General features: G+C 38.2%; 1 protein-coding gene across 2 annotated transcripts in view; it reads left to right on the forward strand.

Moving 5' to 3' along the window:
- The window catches only part of TTL (tubulin tyrosine ligase), a 32,689-nt gene that overhangs the window by 4,647 nt on the left and 12,523 nt on the right, over positions 1 to 15,519 (forward strand). For both annotated transcript variants that reach the window (XM_036103827.2, XM_036103828.2), the window contains 3 exons: positions 6,084 to 6,316; positions 13,202 to 13,337; positions 14,282 to 14,551. In XM_036103827.2, coding sequence (XP_035959720.1) covers positions 6,084 to 6,316; positions 13,202 to 13,337; positions 14,282 to 14,551 — 639 coding nt within the window. The remainder of the gene's footprint in view (positions 1 to 6,083; positions 6,317 to 13,201; positions 13,338 to 14,281; positions 14,552 to 15,519) is intronic.

A 15,519-nucleotide genomic window follows, 5' to 3' on the forward strand; every position in this document is an offset into this window, starting at 1 on the left:
TTACATTTTTTTTTAAAGATTTTATTTATTTGTTTGACAGAGAGAGGGAGAGTGCATGCACAAGCAAGGGGAGGGGCAGAGGGAGAGGGAGAAGCAGGCTCCCTTCTCAGCAGGGAGCCTGATGCGGGACTCCATCCCGGGATCCTGAGATCATGACCTGAGCCGAAGGCAGATGCTTAACCGACTGAGCCATCCGGGTGCTCCTTCTTATTACATATTCACATACTTAGAATGCAAAAGATTGTTTCACCAGGACTAAGAGTAGAAGTGGGACATGATTGTTTATTTAGATTATTCGTTTAGAAAATTTTTAAAAAGGTGTATTCAGTCTTTTTTCTACTATGATTTTTTAATCTGAACATAAAGGTAGAATTTAGCTTTTATAAGTATGAACAGAGGATGCTGTAAAATATATATATCTAACATTCTACATATTTGCGTAGTTAGCAGCTACAAAGTGGACTCAGTGCATAGCTGGAGTCATGATCGAGTCTGAGTAGGTATCTGGATCTCTGTGACCCTGGGCAACGCCACTCTGGATCCCAGTGACCCATCTGTAAATGTGGATGGTGGTGATCATACTTGCTCTGTGCCTTCTGTGGCATGTGACATGGTCTGTGATTGCACCTTGTAAATGGTGACATGACTTATGCAGGCTGGGGCTTGTCATCATCCACATAAGCTTCCTTCATTCTCTCAGGTGTCCTGCAAGGGATTGTGGTAGTTCCAGGAATTGATTGTCCCTTTGTCATTTTGTCTCATAATTTTGTATGGCTCAAAAGGGCTCCAGAGAGTTAAGAATGTAATTTTCTCATTTTAATGTGGGACAAAATGGCAGCTCCTGGAGGACAGCTGGGTTGCCCATGGCCATAGCAGTTAGTGTTGAGCTAAGACAGTTCTAATCTGTACAAATGGGACCCATGGGCTGTGTGACTGGGCATCCCTTACAGGGCTTCCCAGAACCTTGATAGGGTTCTCCACTGGACCATTTACAGCAGGTCCCTTCCTCCTGATACTTCAGGGAATTTCAGAAATTCATCAAGGCCCTGAGGCTGTAGTCTCAGAGCCCTGAATGGCTTTTCTTCTGACCCAGGGTGGAGGCTTTCTTTCCCTACTGTGAGTTTTTCTCCCTTGTATATATAAATAAGTCTCCTTTTGTGATTTCTTTTCAAATGGGCTTATGAGGAAATGTAGCAATTGCAAAGGATGCTGTCCAGCAGAAATAGAATGCTAGCCACGTGTGTAATTTTAAGTTTCCTAGTGGCCACATTAAAATAAGTACAAAGAAAGAGGTGCAATTTATTTTAATAATATATTTTATTTGACCAGAAAAATCCAAAATAATGTTTGACATGATATTAATATAAAAAACAATTAATGCGATATTTTATATATTTTATTTTCATTCTGAGTCTTCAAAATCTGGTGTGCATTTTACATTTTTGGAACATCTTAATCCAGACACTAAATTTTCATCTGAAACACTTGCCCTGTATTTAGATTTCATAAAAATTTATGGTTGAAAAAGTAGATTTAATACTTGAGTTGTTCCCACATAAACTTTTTCAGTAACTGAATGAAAAATCCTTTTTCCTGTCATAGTCACATGCACATTGACAAAATTGGTTCATATTTTTAGAAGAGTTGACTTGACTTTTCAAAACTATGTCCAAGTTAAGTAAATTTGCTAACTCTTGTGTCAACACAGTATTATTAATATCAAATTCAAAAGACATATTGAATAAATTGAAAAGAAATTCTAAATTTAGCAATATCAACAAAGTGTTCTTCAAACTGGTCTTTAGTTTTTGCAGCCAATTTACATAATGCTATTTCAACTTAAATCTACATGTTGAGTCATGTTATAAAAATATGTAAAATCATTATTGTTGACTTGTATTATGAAGTTGAAACATAAATTTTCACACTTGTCTGGCTAGGTCATAAGTAAGATCTTCTTTTCCCTTCCTTGGACCTTTAAATTTAGCTTGATCATATGCAGTGTGGATATCGGTGAGAAAATGTCAATCTCACTGCCATGTTTTATCTTTGATTATTGGGTGAAATAATTATTTCTTGATTTGGGAAGCATTTTCTTTTATTGCAAGGAAATCTGATTTGGAGTTGACAATACAGTGAATTGTAGAACTTTATCTCTCAACCAGTGAACACCAGCAGAGAACACAGAATCATTAAATTCATTGTCTTCTGTTTCTTTCAACAGTTCCATACTGGGGAATCATTGTAGCATTTGCAAGTATATACTAAAGCTTTTCAACAACTGTATCCATGATAGTTTTCATAGAGCCGGCTTCAGAAAACTGAGTGCAAGTGTTTCCAATATGTAACATACAGTACAATGAAGCAATAAAAGAAGCATCAGTCTGTTAAAATCCCAGTAAGTCAGATTTCAACCCAACCTAGCTGAAGTACTGTCACGATAGAAATTTTCACATATAGGTGAAATTCTTCTTTGACAGATGTAAAAGATTAAAAAAATATCTATACCATAAGGTTAATAGTTTTAAGGCTACAATTCAGTAATATTTTTTCATGTATTTGAAAATTCTTTGAGACAGAACATACCCAAAGTATTAATTGGGCAACATCTCGTGTCATAGAACTCAACTAAAACTAAAGAAAAATATTTAAGATTTTTTTACTTTTGAATCAGTCTTTGATATTACTAGAAAGGTTTTATACTCCTTGGGCAATGTTTGTGACTTAGCCAAAGACTGTTCACTTTTTGTAAAATATCTTTTTTACTCTTTTCCTCAGAATATTTCCTCGAACTGTATTTCTATCTAAAATGGTTTTCTTTTTTTTTTTTTTAAGATTTTATTTATTTATTTGAGAGAACATGAGGGGGGAGGGGGGCAGAGGGAGATGCAGAAGCAGACTCCCCACTGAGCAGGAAGCCCGTTGTGGGGCTCCATCCCAGGACCCCGAGATCATGACTTGAGCTGAAGGCAGACACTTAACTGAATAAGCCACCCAGGTGCCCCTAAAATGGTTTTCTTTTGGGGCGCCTGAGTGACTCAGTCAGTTGAGTGTCTGACTCTTGGTTTCAGCTCAGGTCATGATCTAAGGGTCGTGAGTTCGAGCTCCTTGTTGGGTTCTGTGCTTAATGGGAAGCTGCTTGAGATTCTCTCCCTTCTTGCCCCCTGTGTGTTCACACACTCGCACTCTCTCTCTCACTCACTCTCTCACTCTCTAAAAATAAATAAATCTTGGGGTGCCTGGGTGGCTCAGTCGTTAAGCGTCTGCCTTCAGGCTGTAGTCTCAGAGTCCTGAATGGATTTTTTTTTAAGTTTTTATTTAAATTCCAATTGGCTAACATAGGGTGTAATATTAGTTTCAAGGTGTACAGGTTAGTGATTCAACACTTACATACAGTCCCTGGTGCTCATCACAGCAAGTGTACTTCTTAATCCCCATCACCTGTTTCACCCATCCCCCCACCTCCCTCCCCCCTGGTAACCATCAGTTTGTTCTCTGTAGTTAAGAGTCTGTTTCTTGGTTTGTCTCTCTCATTTTTTTGTTTTTGTTTTGTTTTGTTTGGTGGTTGAGAGGAAACTGCTTATGAAATTCACTATGCATTTGCTGAAAATGCCTCCTTTGTACAGCAGACAAACTCTTTCATTTTACTCTGCTATAGCAAGTTGCAATTGCCATTCATTATGAAATTTCTGACATACCTCTGCCAGTTCTTTTTTTTTTTTTCTTTACTGTTCTGGTCATAGTTCTAGCTTTGGCATCCTCACTCAGTTCTCCATCAATCTTTGATTAAGAAATAAGAAGAAGAACCAAAAACTGAGAGAAGAAGAAATAGCTTACACTATCTAACAAAGCCATGCTAAATGCATATCTGCTATACGCCAGAAATGTGCTGGAGGATGTGTTCATGAAGTTGGTTGTCAGGTTAAGAGCTGATAAAGGAATTCCAGCAATGAAGATGTGGATAATACACAAACTCAAAGGGAATAAAGCTATCATATTAACTTGACAAGAACAACAAAAAAATTCGGCATCAGTAGTATTCCTTTGTTTTAAATTTAAAAATTTGTCCATACTTATTTTTTAACTTTACATTTCACATTAGTTACCAATTATGATTTACATAGTTATCATTGTAACTTGTGCTGTCTGCGTAATAAACACAAGATAATGTCTCATCAGTGCATGGAAGATAAAGTCACTTGAACTGAATCAATCTATTGTCCCCGAGTAGAACAGTGATGTGTTTATGTATCCTCCTGCAAACACATGTTCCTGACATGCACGCTGCAGTACCACAAAAATATCTTAGGTCATGCAGTAGTTAATGTCATCCTACCAAAAGAGTACAATTGTGATTAATGGAAAAATATTTTACAATACTTCAGTTTTTACATTAAAACTAAACAAGGTTTAAAATTCAGATCCTGTGTCACATTGGCCATATTTGAAATACTCAGAAGCCATGTGTGGCTAGTGGCCACCTTATTGGCCAATGTAGATAGAGTTGACTATTTAGTGAGTTAGAAATACATTGGGTTTTGGGGGCGCCTGGGTGGCTCAGTCATTAAGCGTCTGCCTTCGGCTCAGGTCATGATCCCAGGGTCCTGGGATCGAACCCCGCATCAGGCTCTCTGCTCAGTGGGGAGCCTGCTTCTCCCTCTCCCTCTGCTGCTTTCCCTGCTTGTGCTCTCTCTTTCTCTCAAAAATAAATAAAATCTTTAAAGAAAAAAGAAATAGATTGGGTTTTGTTCCTTTGAATTCAAGTAATTGTCATATTCTATTGCCTTTGGCTTAAAAATTATTTTAAATCTGAGTTAAAAATTTCTTTCTGGGACCCCTGTGTGGCTCAGTTGGTTAAGCATCTGCCTTCGGCTCAGGTCATGATCCTGGGGTCCTGGGATCAAGTTCCGCATCAGGCTCCTTGCAGCAAGGAGCCTGCTTCTCCCTCTGCCTGCCACTCCCCCTGCTTGTGCTCTCTCTCTTTCTCTCTCTCTGTCAAATAAATAAATAAAATCTTAAAAATTTTTTCTTTTCATTATTTCTGCAATTTGCTCATAGACGGTTTTTGCAAGTGGATCTTAATACAGGCTTAACATTAATAGTTCTGTTCTAGACAGAGGAGGGAGCGCAGCTTAAGGAAGGCCTGCAGATGTCTTTGGATGAGTTCCCTCCTGCCTCCGATTCCTGGGGAGTAGGAGTAAGTTTCAAGTGAGGACTGGGAGTTTGGGGCTTGCGTAATGGCTGTTTCTTAACTACCTTTATGATCTTGGGAAATTTACTTCTTGTGACCCAGTGGCTAATCTGTGAAATGGGATGCTAGTGCCACCCCCACTGGGGGTCTGACTGGAGAGTAAATGCAATGGGAAGCCCTTCATAAGCCCTTGTGTTTATTAAGTGCCTTGCCCATGGCCTGACTTTATCTTCCGTTGTGTTATGTTATTTTGGGGGCCAGAGGTATGTTTAGTTATGACCACTGTAGTCGTGTGCCCCATTAGAAAGTTTCCTCCTTTACATGTCATTGAAGCCAGGCTGAGCTAAAAGCAAGAAATGAAGAACTAAAATAAGTCTTCAGATAATTCAGATTCCTAAGAAGTAGTCTTTGCTCTCCAGAGAGTTAGGCCAGGATAGTATTTTTTCTAGTAAGCCAAATAGTTTTCTAAGTTTTCTACTTTGTTTTTTTAGCATGTGTCTTGCTCAACCACAACATGTATGTTGAGAAAGTATTGTCTCAGAATTACTTCAATTTTCCTTAGAGATGCATTTTAAAAGGCGCTAAAGTCCTGGATATTGAGCTCCTTTTTAACTACTTGGAGCATGCTTTTAGGGTTGCATGTAATAGCTGGGTACTGCCCAGTAGTGCATTACAGGTCAGCTCAAGGAGGCCAAGAACAAAGAGTGGGATAAAAAGACTAGCTCCTAAATAAATAAAATCTTAAAAAGAAAAAAGAAATGAAAAGACCAGCTCCCAGCCCCGGTGTTGTCCTGCCTCTTTGACGAGCCCTGGGGGAAAGCACTGGCTTTTCTGAATAGAGTGAGTGGCAGGGTGTACTAAGAAGGGAAACTGACCTTCTGTCATCTGTCAGGCTAATCAAGACAAGCCCAGACCTGGCTGAATCCTGCACATGGTTTCCAGAGTCCTATGTGATTTATCCAACTAATCTCAAGACCCCAGTTGCTCCAGCACAGAATGGAATTCACCCACCAATCCATAATTCAAGGACAGATGAAAGGGAATTCTTCCTGGCTTCTTATAACAGAAAGAAAGAAGACGGAGAGGGCAATGTTTGGATTGCAAAGTCATCAGCTGGTGCCAAAGGTGAGTTGGCATTATTGTCCCCTCCTTCCTTTCCTGTAGGTTCTCATGTATTTTGTTCAATTGTGCATTAGAATTCAGTGATATCTTCAGATGAGTGAATCTGAATCCTCAAGGGTAGAGACCATGTCTAGTTACATAGTTTTAAACATTTATCTAGGTACTGATGACTTCTAAATGTGTATCTCCAGCCAAAGTATTTCCCTTTAAGCTCCAGATCCAGTGTGGTGGGCATTTCAAATGTAACATGTCTGATATAGAACTCTTCATTTCCTGCCCAATTTAACCCACCCCAGCCTACCCCTCTTTCAGTCTTCCCATATAGTGTGTGATCCCACACTCTGCACCCAGCCTAGCCAAAACCTAGGCTTCATCCTTGACTGCTCTTTTCTTTATGATCCATACCTAATGCATCCGCAAGTCTTGCCTGCTCTAGCTTCAAAATATATTCTGAATTAGACTTTTTCTTGCCATTTCCACTGCTATCACTTAAAGTCAAAACTACTATTCTTTCTAGTCTGTGTAATTGCTGTGCCTGCTCACAGCCAGTTTTCTTCTAAGACAGAGCGATGTCTAAAAACATGGATCTGGTCCTGTTACTCCCTGCTCAAGAATTACCAGCTGGCCTCCCAATGCAATTCAAATAAACTTCAGATTGCTGATGGAGCCTACACTATTTAACATTTGCTTCTATCTCTGGTACCATCTTCTATTCTTGGCCTTGCTCACTGTTCTATAGCCACGCCTACCTAGAGTCCTACAAATACCCTAAAGTTGTCTATGTATCTCAGATGTCCTTATGGATTATTTTCTATTTCTTTCAGCTCAGATGTTGCCTTGTCAGAGAAGCCTTTTCTTTTCTAAAATAGCCTTTATGTCCATTGCTCTCTGTCCTTTTTCCTGCTTTATTTTTCCTCCTTGCACTAACCTGTTTCTAGCACTTCTATTACATATCTGTTTATCTGCCTGTCTCCTCTCTCATACCATAAGCTCCATGTAAACACAGACTTTGTCTTGTTCATCTCTACCCTCCCCAGAGGCACTCAGTAAATGTGTGTTGAATGAATGCATAGAAGGAATGAGGTTTATAATATTGACTCAAGCTCAAAATATAGGCAGTTCCCAGTGTAATGAACACATAAACACGGTCTGTCTCTATAGCTACCATCATATGCTCCTTTTAAAACCATTCTATTTTGAACTTACTTCTTCTTTTATTGCCTTGGAAGACCATCTGGCCATTGGTACTCATTTCTATCCCTGGTCCAGTGGACCTCACCTTCTTTTCCACCAACCATGAGACAGGAGGGCATCACCTGGAATTTCCTGAAAGGGGGAGAGTTGGACTCTTGCCACAAGCCAGGTACCTCACCTACTTCTCTCTCCCCTCTTATGACCTCTTCTCAAGTACTGTCCCCTAGTTTGGTTCTAATGATAAATGGGGGAATTGGAAGAGGAAATAGACATCTGCAGTATTCCATATTCCTTCTGTGGATTTGGGCTCGAGTCAGGATGGCCATTGTAAGGACATCTTGTATAATGGAGCCTTAGTTGGAGTGAGAATCAGGAGTGAGGCAAGGTCCTTGGTGAAGAGCATGTCAAGTCATGGCAGCGATCCCACCTGGGTGGTGTCTGAACCCTCACCAAGACAAGTCAATAGATTGATGGTCAGCATCAGGGAGAGGTAAAAAGAGAATAAAATGCCAAACAAAGAAGAAATTTTGCTTTGGAAGTTGAGATAAGTGGTATGCATTTGTTTTGTTTGGGAACTACAAAATGAAACCAATAGGATGAATGAATGGCTCTTATTCTTGTTAAAGAAGTATTTAATGCCTACCCATTATGGGAATAGTTGGCTCAACCTTCACACTATATCCAGTATAAAGACCCCCTGTTCACCGCCTCTACCACCAGTCTTGGACCTGAGCCACTTTCACCTCTCACCTGGAGCGTTGCTCCTTGTCCTCCTGCCCTTGGCCATTCTCCAGAGTCTATACACAGTACAGCAGGCAGAGAGCCTATTAAAGCACAGTCAGACCCTGTCACATCTGTGTTCAGTGCTGTCTCTCCCTGGTGCCGGGGCAGCACGTGGAACCCAGCAACAGTTCAATATATGTACTGAGTGATGAATGAACGAATGAGTGAAATAATGAGTGTTTGGAGATCCAGGGATAAATAAAATAGATATAGTCTCTTGCCCTTATGGACCCAATCTAGTTAGAAAGAAGGCTAGTGATGCATCTATTTCCAGATAAATAGTTGAGATGAGAACAAATAACAAAAAAGACTATCACCTTGAAGCTCCTTAAAGAATTGCAGAGTTTCTTCATAATTTCTCCAGGTTTAGTTAGTGAGGATATAAAGAAATAGTATTAGAAATATAGTTAACGAACACATGGAAACATGCTACACTGGTATGCAAAACTTTCAAAATATAGGTAGATTTTATGTACCATTTTATACCTACAAAATAAGAGAGACCTTCAGTGGGGCACCTGGGTGGCTCAGTTGGTTAAGCGACTGCCTTCGGTTCAGGTCATGATCCTGGAGTTCTTGGATCGAGTCCCGCATCAGGCTCCCTGCTCGGCAGGGAGTCTGCCTCTCCCTCTGACCCTCCCCCCTCTCATGTGCTCTCTCTCTCTCATTCTCTCTCTCTCTCAAAAAAGTAAATAAAAATCTTAAAAAAAAAAGAGAGAGAGACCTTCAGTGATACTGTTGCTGAAAGTTTGTTATGAACTGCTGCCTCTTAGTTGTGATACACTGCCGTTTGAAAAAGCAATAGGATAATACAAAGGAAGAGCCATAGAGAGTGCATAGGCTTTGGCTCACTAATCTCATTCCTGAAAACTTAACTCCAGGGAAATATTTTAAAAGAAACAAGAGTGATCTATAGCAAAGACATTTACTACTATGTGACCTGTAACAGCAACATTTTATTTAGAAACAACCCCACTGTCCAGCAATCAGTAAACAAATGTGTAATTTTCTTCAGCTGCTAACATAATTGTAATGTTAATGTAGAAACAGTGAAAATATTGACAATATAAAGTGAAAAAAATTGACAACATAAGGTGAGTTCACTATGACTGAGCCAGTCTTTGCCCTTATGGAAAGGAAGGTGATATTAAAAGATAAAAATAATTATATTAGGAAATAAGACTAAAGGTAACTTTTCTATTTTACTTGAATGCCATGTTTTTATTTTCAATAATAATAGTTCTTTAAAGTTATCAAAATGTATCTTTCTACCTTCTTCCATTATTTTTCCCATCTATCAGCATGAGGTATATTTTCAATAAGAAATAGTTTACATAAGGAAATAGCATTAAGGGAAACAAAGTTGGAGCAAAATAGGAGGGAATGTGAGTAGATTATGGAGAGCAAGACATCAAAGGTGGTACAGTTCCAGGGCATTAGTAGGAAGGGATGTTTTAGGATAACTATTTTATTTATTTTTTTTTAAGATTTTATTTCTTCATTTGACAGAGAGAGGTACAAGCAGAGGGAGTGGCAGGCTGAGGGAGAGGGAAAAGCAGGAAGCCTGATGTGGGGCTCGATCCCAGGACCCTGGGATCATGACCTGAGCTGAAGGCAGACACTTAACTGACTGAGCCACCCAGGCGCCCCTTAGGATAACTATTTTAGAAGAAGTGAAATGGAAGAGAGACTGAGGTCTGTATAAAAAAATTGGCAAATGGAAATAAAGAGGAACCAGGGTATCTGAATGTAGTTCCTGAGGGAGATGAAACAGAAAGAATCCTATTCCTACAAAAAGAGAGGAAGGAGCTTTTCCAAGTTGATTTGCAGTTTCTTGTTTAAGGGCTAACCACATGATGGAGCAAGTGACAAAAATGAGATAGTTGTAAAAGGGGTTGGCTTTTAGGAAAGTTGAATTATTAAATTAATTAACAAAATTAAATTAATTTGTACTGAAAGCATGAGACCCAAGTAGAGATGAGCTATAAATCAAAGCATAGGTCAGAGGTCCTAGAACTAAAAAACTGAGTTCAGCAAGGTTGCAGAATATCAGATCATACAAAAATCGGTTGCATTTCTGTATATTAACAGTGAATATATTGAAACTAAAATTAAAAAAACAATACTTTTTAATAGTCACCCCAAAGAAAATGAGATGCTTAGGTATAAACTTAGCAAAACATGTACAGGATCTTAATGCTGAAAATTACAAAACAACTGAAGTTCAAAAAGGATCTAAGTAAATGCACAGACATACCATGTTCATGGATTGCAAGACTCAACATTGTAAAGATGTCAGTTCACCTCTAATTTGAGTTCTTGAGGCTTAATGCAATTGCTGTCAAGATGTCAACCAGGCTTTTGTGCGGACATAAAGCTTCTTCTAAAATTCGTATGGAAAAGGCACAAGCCCTAGAATAGCTTAAACAATTTTGAAAAAGAAGAATCAAGTGGGAGTAATCACTGTACCTGATATTAAAGCATACTACATAGCTATAATAATCACTACACTACAGTATCAGTTGGGGGACAGAAACATAAATCTGTGGAAGGGAGAACTCAGAAATAGACCCCACATATACAACCACCTGATTTTTGACAAAGGTGCAAAAGCAATTCAATAGAAGGACAGACTTTTTTGGGATGCCTGGGTGGCTCAGTCAATTAAGCATCTGCCTTCAGCTCAAGTCATGATCCCAGGGTCCCTGCTCAGTGGGGAGTCGTCTTCTCCCTCTCCTTCTGCCCCTGCTTGTGCTCTCTTGCTCACTCTCAAATAAATAAAATCTTAAAAAAAAAAAGAAAGAAAAAGGCTCTATAGGTAAAAAATAAACTAATGAAAAGATTTTCAGTATCATTAACCATTAGGGAAATGCAAATGAAAACCACAACACTCCTATTAAAATGGCTAAAATAAGAAATGGTAATGACAGCAAATGCTGCAAGGGTCAGGAGAAACTAGATCAATCACACAGTGTTGTTGGGAATGTAAAATGGTACAGCCACTCTGGAAAAAAGTGTGGTAATTTCTTGTAACATTAAACCTGTAACTACCATATAACCTAGCAATTGCATACACTTGGGCATTTGTCCCAGGAAAATGAAAACTTATGTCCATGCAAAAACCTGCACATGATTGTTCATAGCAGCTTTATTTGTAATAGCCCCAAACTGGAAACAGCTCAGATTCCTTCAAAAGCTGAGTGATTAAGCCAGCTGTGGTGAATCAATACCTTAGAATCCTCCTCAGCAATAAAAGGAATGAACTATTGATACATGCAACAACTTGGATGAATCTCCAGAGAGTCATGCTGAGTGAAAGAAACCAATCCCCAGAGATCACATACTGTATAATTCTATCTATATAAAATTCCTGAAATGACAAAATTATGGAAATGGAGAATAGGTTAGTAGTTGTCAGGAGGGTGTTATGGGAAGGGAGGTAGTTGTGGCTTTAAAAGAGCAACACTGAGGGATCCATGATAATGGAACTGTTCAAAACGGGAGAATATATTTGCAAATCATAGATCTTATAAGACACCTATATCCAGAATGTGTAAAGAACTCGGATAACTCAAAAGGACAACCTAATTAAGAAAAGAACAAAGAACCTAAGTAAACATTTCTCCAAAGAAGATATACAAATAGCCAATAAGCACATGAAAACATGCTCAACATTGTTAGTCATTAAGGAAATGCAAATCAAAACCACAATGAGATAACCACTTCACACCCACTAGAATGGCTATAATCAAGAAGACAGTAAGTGTTGGCAAGAATGTGACAAAATTGGAACACTCATATATTGCTGTTGAGGATGTAAAATGGCCTGGACATTTTGGAAATTAGTTTGGCAGTTTCTCAAAAAGTTAAACATAGAGTTACCATATGACCCAACTATTCCACTCCTAGGTATATTCATGAAAGAATTAAAAACATGTCCACACAAAAACTTCTATGCAGATCAAGCAACAGTGGAAAAAACTCAAATGTCCATCAGTTGATGAATGGATGAACAAAAATGGTATATCCACACAATGGAATATTATCTAGTCATGGAAAAGAAGAATGAAGTAGTGGTACATGCTACAACATGGATGAACCTTGAGAACATTATGCTAAATGAAGAAGCCAGACACAAAGGCCACATACTGTATGATTCCGTTTATATGAATCATCTAGACTAAGCAAATCCAGAGAGAGAAAGTAAACTAGTAGTTGTCAGAATAGGGTAAGGAAGGAATGGGGAGTGTACTGCTAATGGATATGGGTTTATGCAGGGAGGTAATGAAAATGTTCTGAAATTGTTAGTGGTGGTTGCAAATCTCTTGGATATATGAAAAATCATTGAATTGAATACCTTAAAAGGGGAAATCTTACGATATGTAACATATATCTCAATAAAGTTGTTGAGAAGGATATTGTATCATTTATTTAAAGTTGATGGACAGTACATTTATCAAATTTTTCCTATTACAATGCTGTAGGGAATTGACTTATACAATTGTGGTTATGCCCTAACTTTCTGGATATTTCTATAAGCTATAGTGTGAGAACTGGGTTTATTAAAGTCTTTATCAGGGTAGCCAAGTGACCAACAGTAAAGTGGCATTTACTTAGGATGCTTGGATATTTTGAATGTCTGTAAAAATGAAATTTCATGTTTGGAGCCTGTCAAGGTAGTGTTTACAGTCCTAGGTGGAGAAAGAGTTAGATGGCCCTGGTGCTGTTGTGGGCAGAGGGGAGAATGTGAGAGATTGGGCAAGTGATGGGATGGAGGAAGAAGAGTGAGCAGTCCAGTAGAAGCCTCCTCTCAGTTTTCTCCTGCTGTCAGTATTTCTCTTCTGGCTTTCTAGATACCTTTTCCTCTTGGGATGAACTGAACTCATTTCTGTTACAATTTTGCCCTGTTAGGTGAAGGCATCCTCATCTCCTCGGAGGCTACAGAGCTTCTGGATTTCATTGACAACCAGGGTCAGGTGCACGTGATCCAGAAATACCTTGAGCACCCTCTACTTCTGGAGCCAGGTCACCGCAAGTTTGACATTCGGTAATGCATTGGCATCCAGAGTTTTTGTTACTAATCTGAGAGAAATGCAGTGGTGGGTAATAAGGGTAACATGGAGTGTGAGGAAGTATTTGACCATGTGTAATACATAGCCAAAATTGAGCACAGCTGAAGAGAACTGACCCAAGTTTCTATTTTTCCTTCAGTATTTCTCTTTTCTTTCTAGAAAACATTACTAAAATTATAGGTTTTCCTTTTTTATATATATTCTCTTTAATCAAAATGACTTTTGCCTCCAAAGAGGAGAGTATAAATGTATGGGGCTTGCTTATGGAAGCAGCTGAGAGATGAACATAAAACACATAATTCAGACACAACAAATAATATGTCCTTGCTTCATTACTTGTGTCCTCTAGTTTTTGAGGATTTCGTAAACACACCTCACATACCTTTTTGGATTCTAACTTTCACGAGCAAAGGGCCTGGCATAGAATAAGAGGTTGTATCGTACCTTCTAGAGCTAAACAGCCCTCTCCCCAGCTTTCCTGTGGCCTTGCTGACGTCTCCTCATTGTTGAAGATTCCATCTTCTTGTTGTCTTCATAATGACTTGCTGCTTCTTGAACACCAATCCTATGTCAGATCAGCTTCAGGATAAACAGTCTTCCTCTTAAGATTACTAATAGAGCAAACATGGCAAATGGAGGTTTTGTGGATAAACCTTAGGATCCAACCCATCCAGATCTCTTCAAAATGCTGTCTTTTGAACAGATCAAAGGCTCCTTGTCATTTATGGTAAAATGTTTTATTTGCCTCATTACAGTGATAATCCACTATCTTGGCTAATTGTCATGGCTTGCCTCATAGAATCTTAGAACCTATCTCCTTCCTCTACTTTCCTCCAAAAATGTTAAAGTGTGGTAATGATGTATATACTGTGGAGAAACTTTGAATGACTTGAGTGCATCTGTTTTTATTGACTTGCAGAAGCTGGGTCTTGGTGGATCATCAGTATAATATCTACCTCTATAAAGAGGGTGTGCTTCGGACTGCTTCAGAACCATATCATGTTGATAATTTCCAAGACAAAACCTGCCATTTGACCAATCACTGCATTCAAAAGGAGTACTCAAAGAATTATGGAAAGTATGAAGAAGGGAACGAAATGTTCTTTGAGGAGTTCAATCAGTATCTAATAAGTGCTTTGAACATTACCCTGGAAAGTAGTATCTTACTACAAATTAAACATATAATAAGGTAACTTATTGTATCTTTTTTGGTTATGTGTCTTGAAGAAGCTTTGGGAGTTTGTGCCTTTCAAGGAATTATTCTATTTAAGCTGTCTAATTTAAGGACAAAAATTATTTGTAATATTCCTTTATTATCCTTTCAGTATCTATAGGATCTGTAATGGTGTCACTGCTTGCATTCCTTATATTGTCTGTTTTACCGGGACAGATTGGCTAGAGGTCTATCAATATCATTAATCTTTTCAAAAGGTTACTTTTTGGTTTTATTGATTCTCTCTGTTGTTTTTGTTTCTTTGATTTATGTTCCTTATTATTTCCTTCCTTCTGCTTCTTTGAGGGGTTTGTTTTCTAGTTTCCTTAAGGCGAAAAGTTAGATCATTGATTTGAAAGAATTCATTTTTTTAAACGCATTTAATGCTGTCAGTTTCCCTCTGAGTACTCATTAGCTGCATCCCACAGGTTTTGCTGTGTTATGTTTTCATTTTCATTTTATTAAAATATTTTCTAGTTTTCCATGTTACTTCATCTTTGACTTGTGTTATTTAGAAATTTTTGCTTAATTTCCAAATATTTAGGAATTTTCCAGATATTTTTCTATTACTGATTTTTACTTTAATTCCATTGTGGTTAGAGAACATACTTTAAAATTTGTTAAAGTTTGTTTCATGGCCCAAAATATGGTCCAATTTTAGTGAATGTTCCATGTGCACGAAAAATAATGTTTATTCTGCTATAGTTGGGCTGAGTGTTCTATAAATGTGAATTAGGTGAAGATAGTAAGTAGTGTTGTTCAAGTCTTTTATATCCTTGCTGCATTTCTGTTCTACTTGTTCTGTCCATGATTGAGAGGAAAAACATTGAAGTCTCCAAGTATAATTATGGATTAGTCTATGTCTCCTTTAGATTTATCAGTTTTGCTTCATATATTTGGAGATCTGTTTTTAGGTGCATATACATTTAGAATTATGACCTCTT

This window comes from Halichoerus grypus, chromosome 10, assembly GCF_964656455.1.
Source record: "Halichoerus grypus chromosome 10, mHalGry1.hap1.1, whole genome shotgun sequence".
NCBI lineage: Eukaryota > Metazoa > Chordata > Mammalia > Carnivora > Phocidae > Halichoerus > Halichoerus grypus.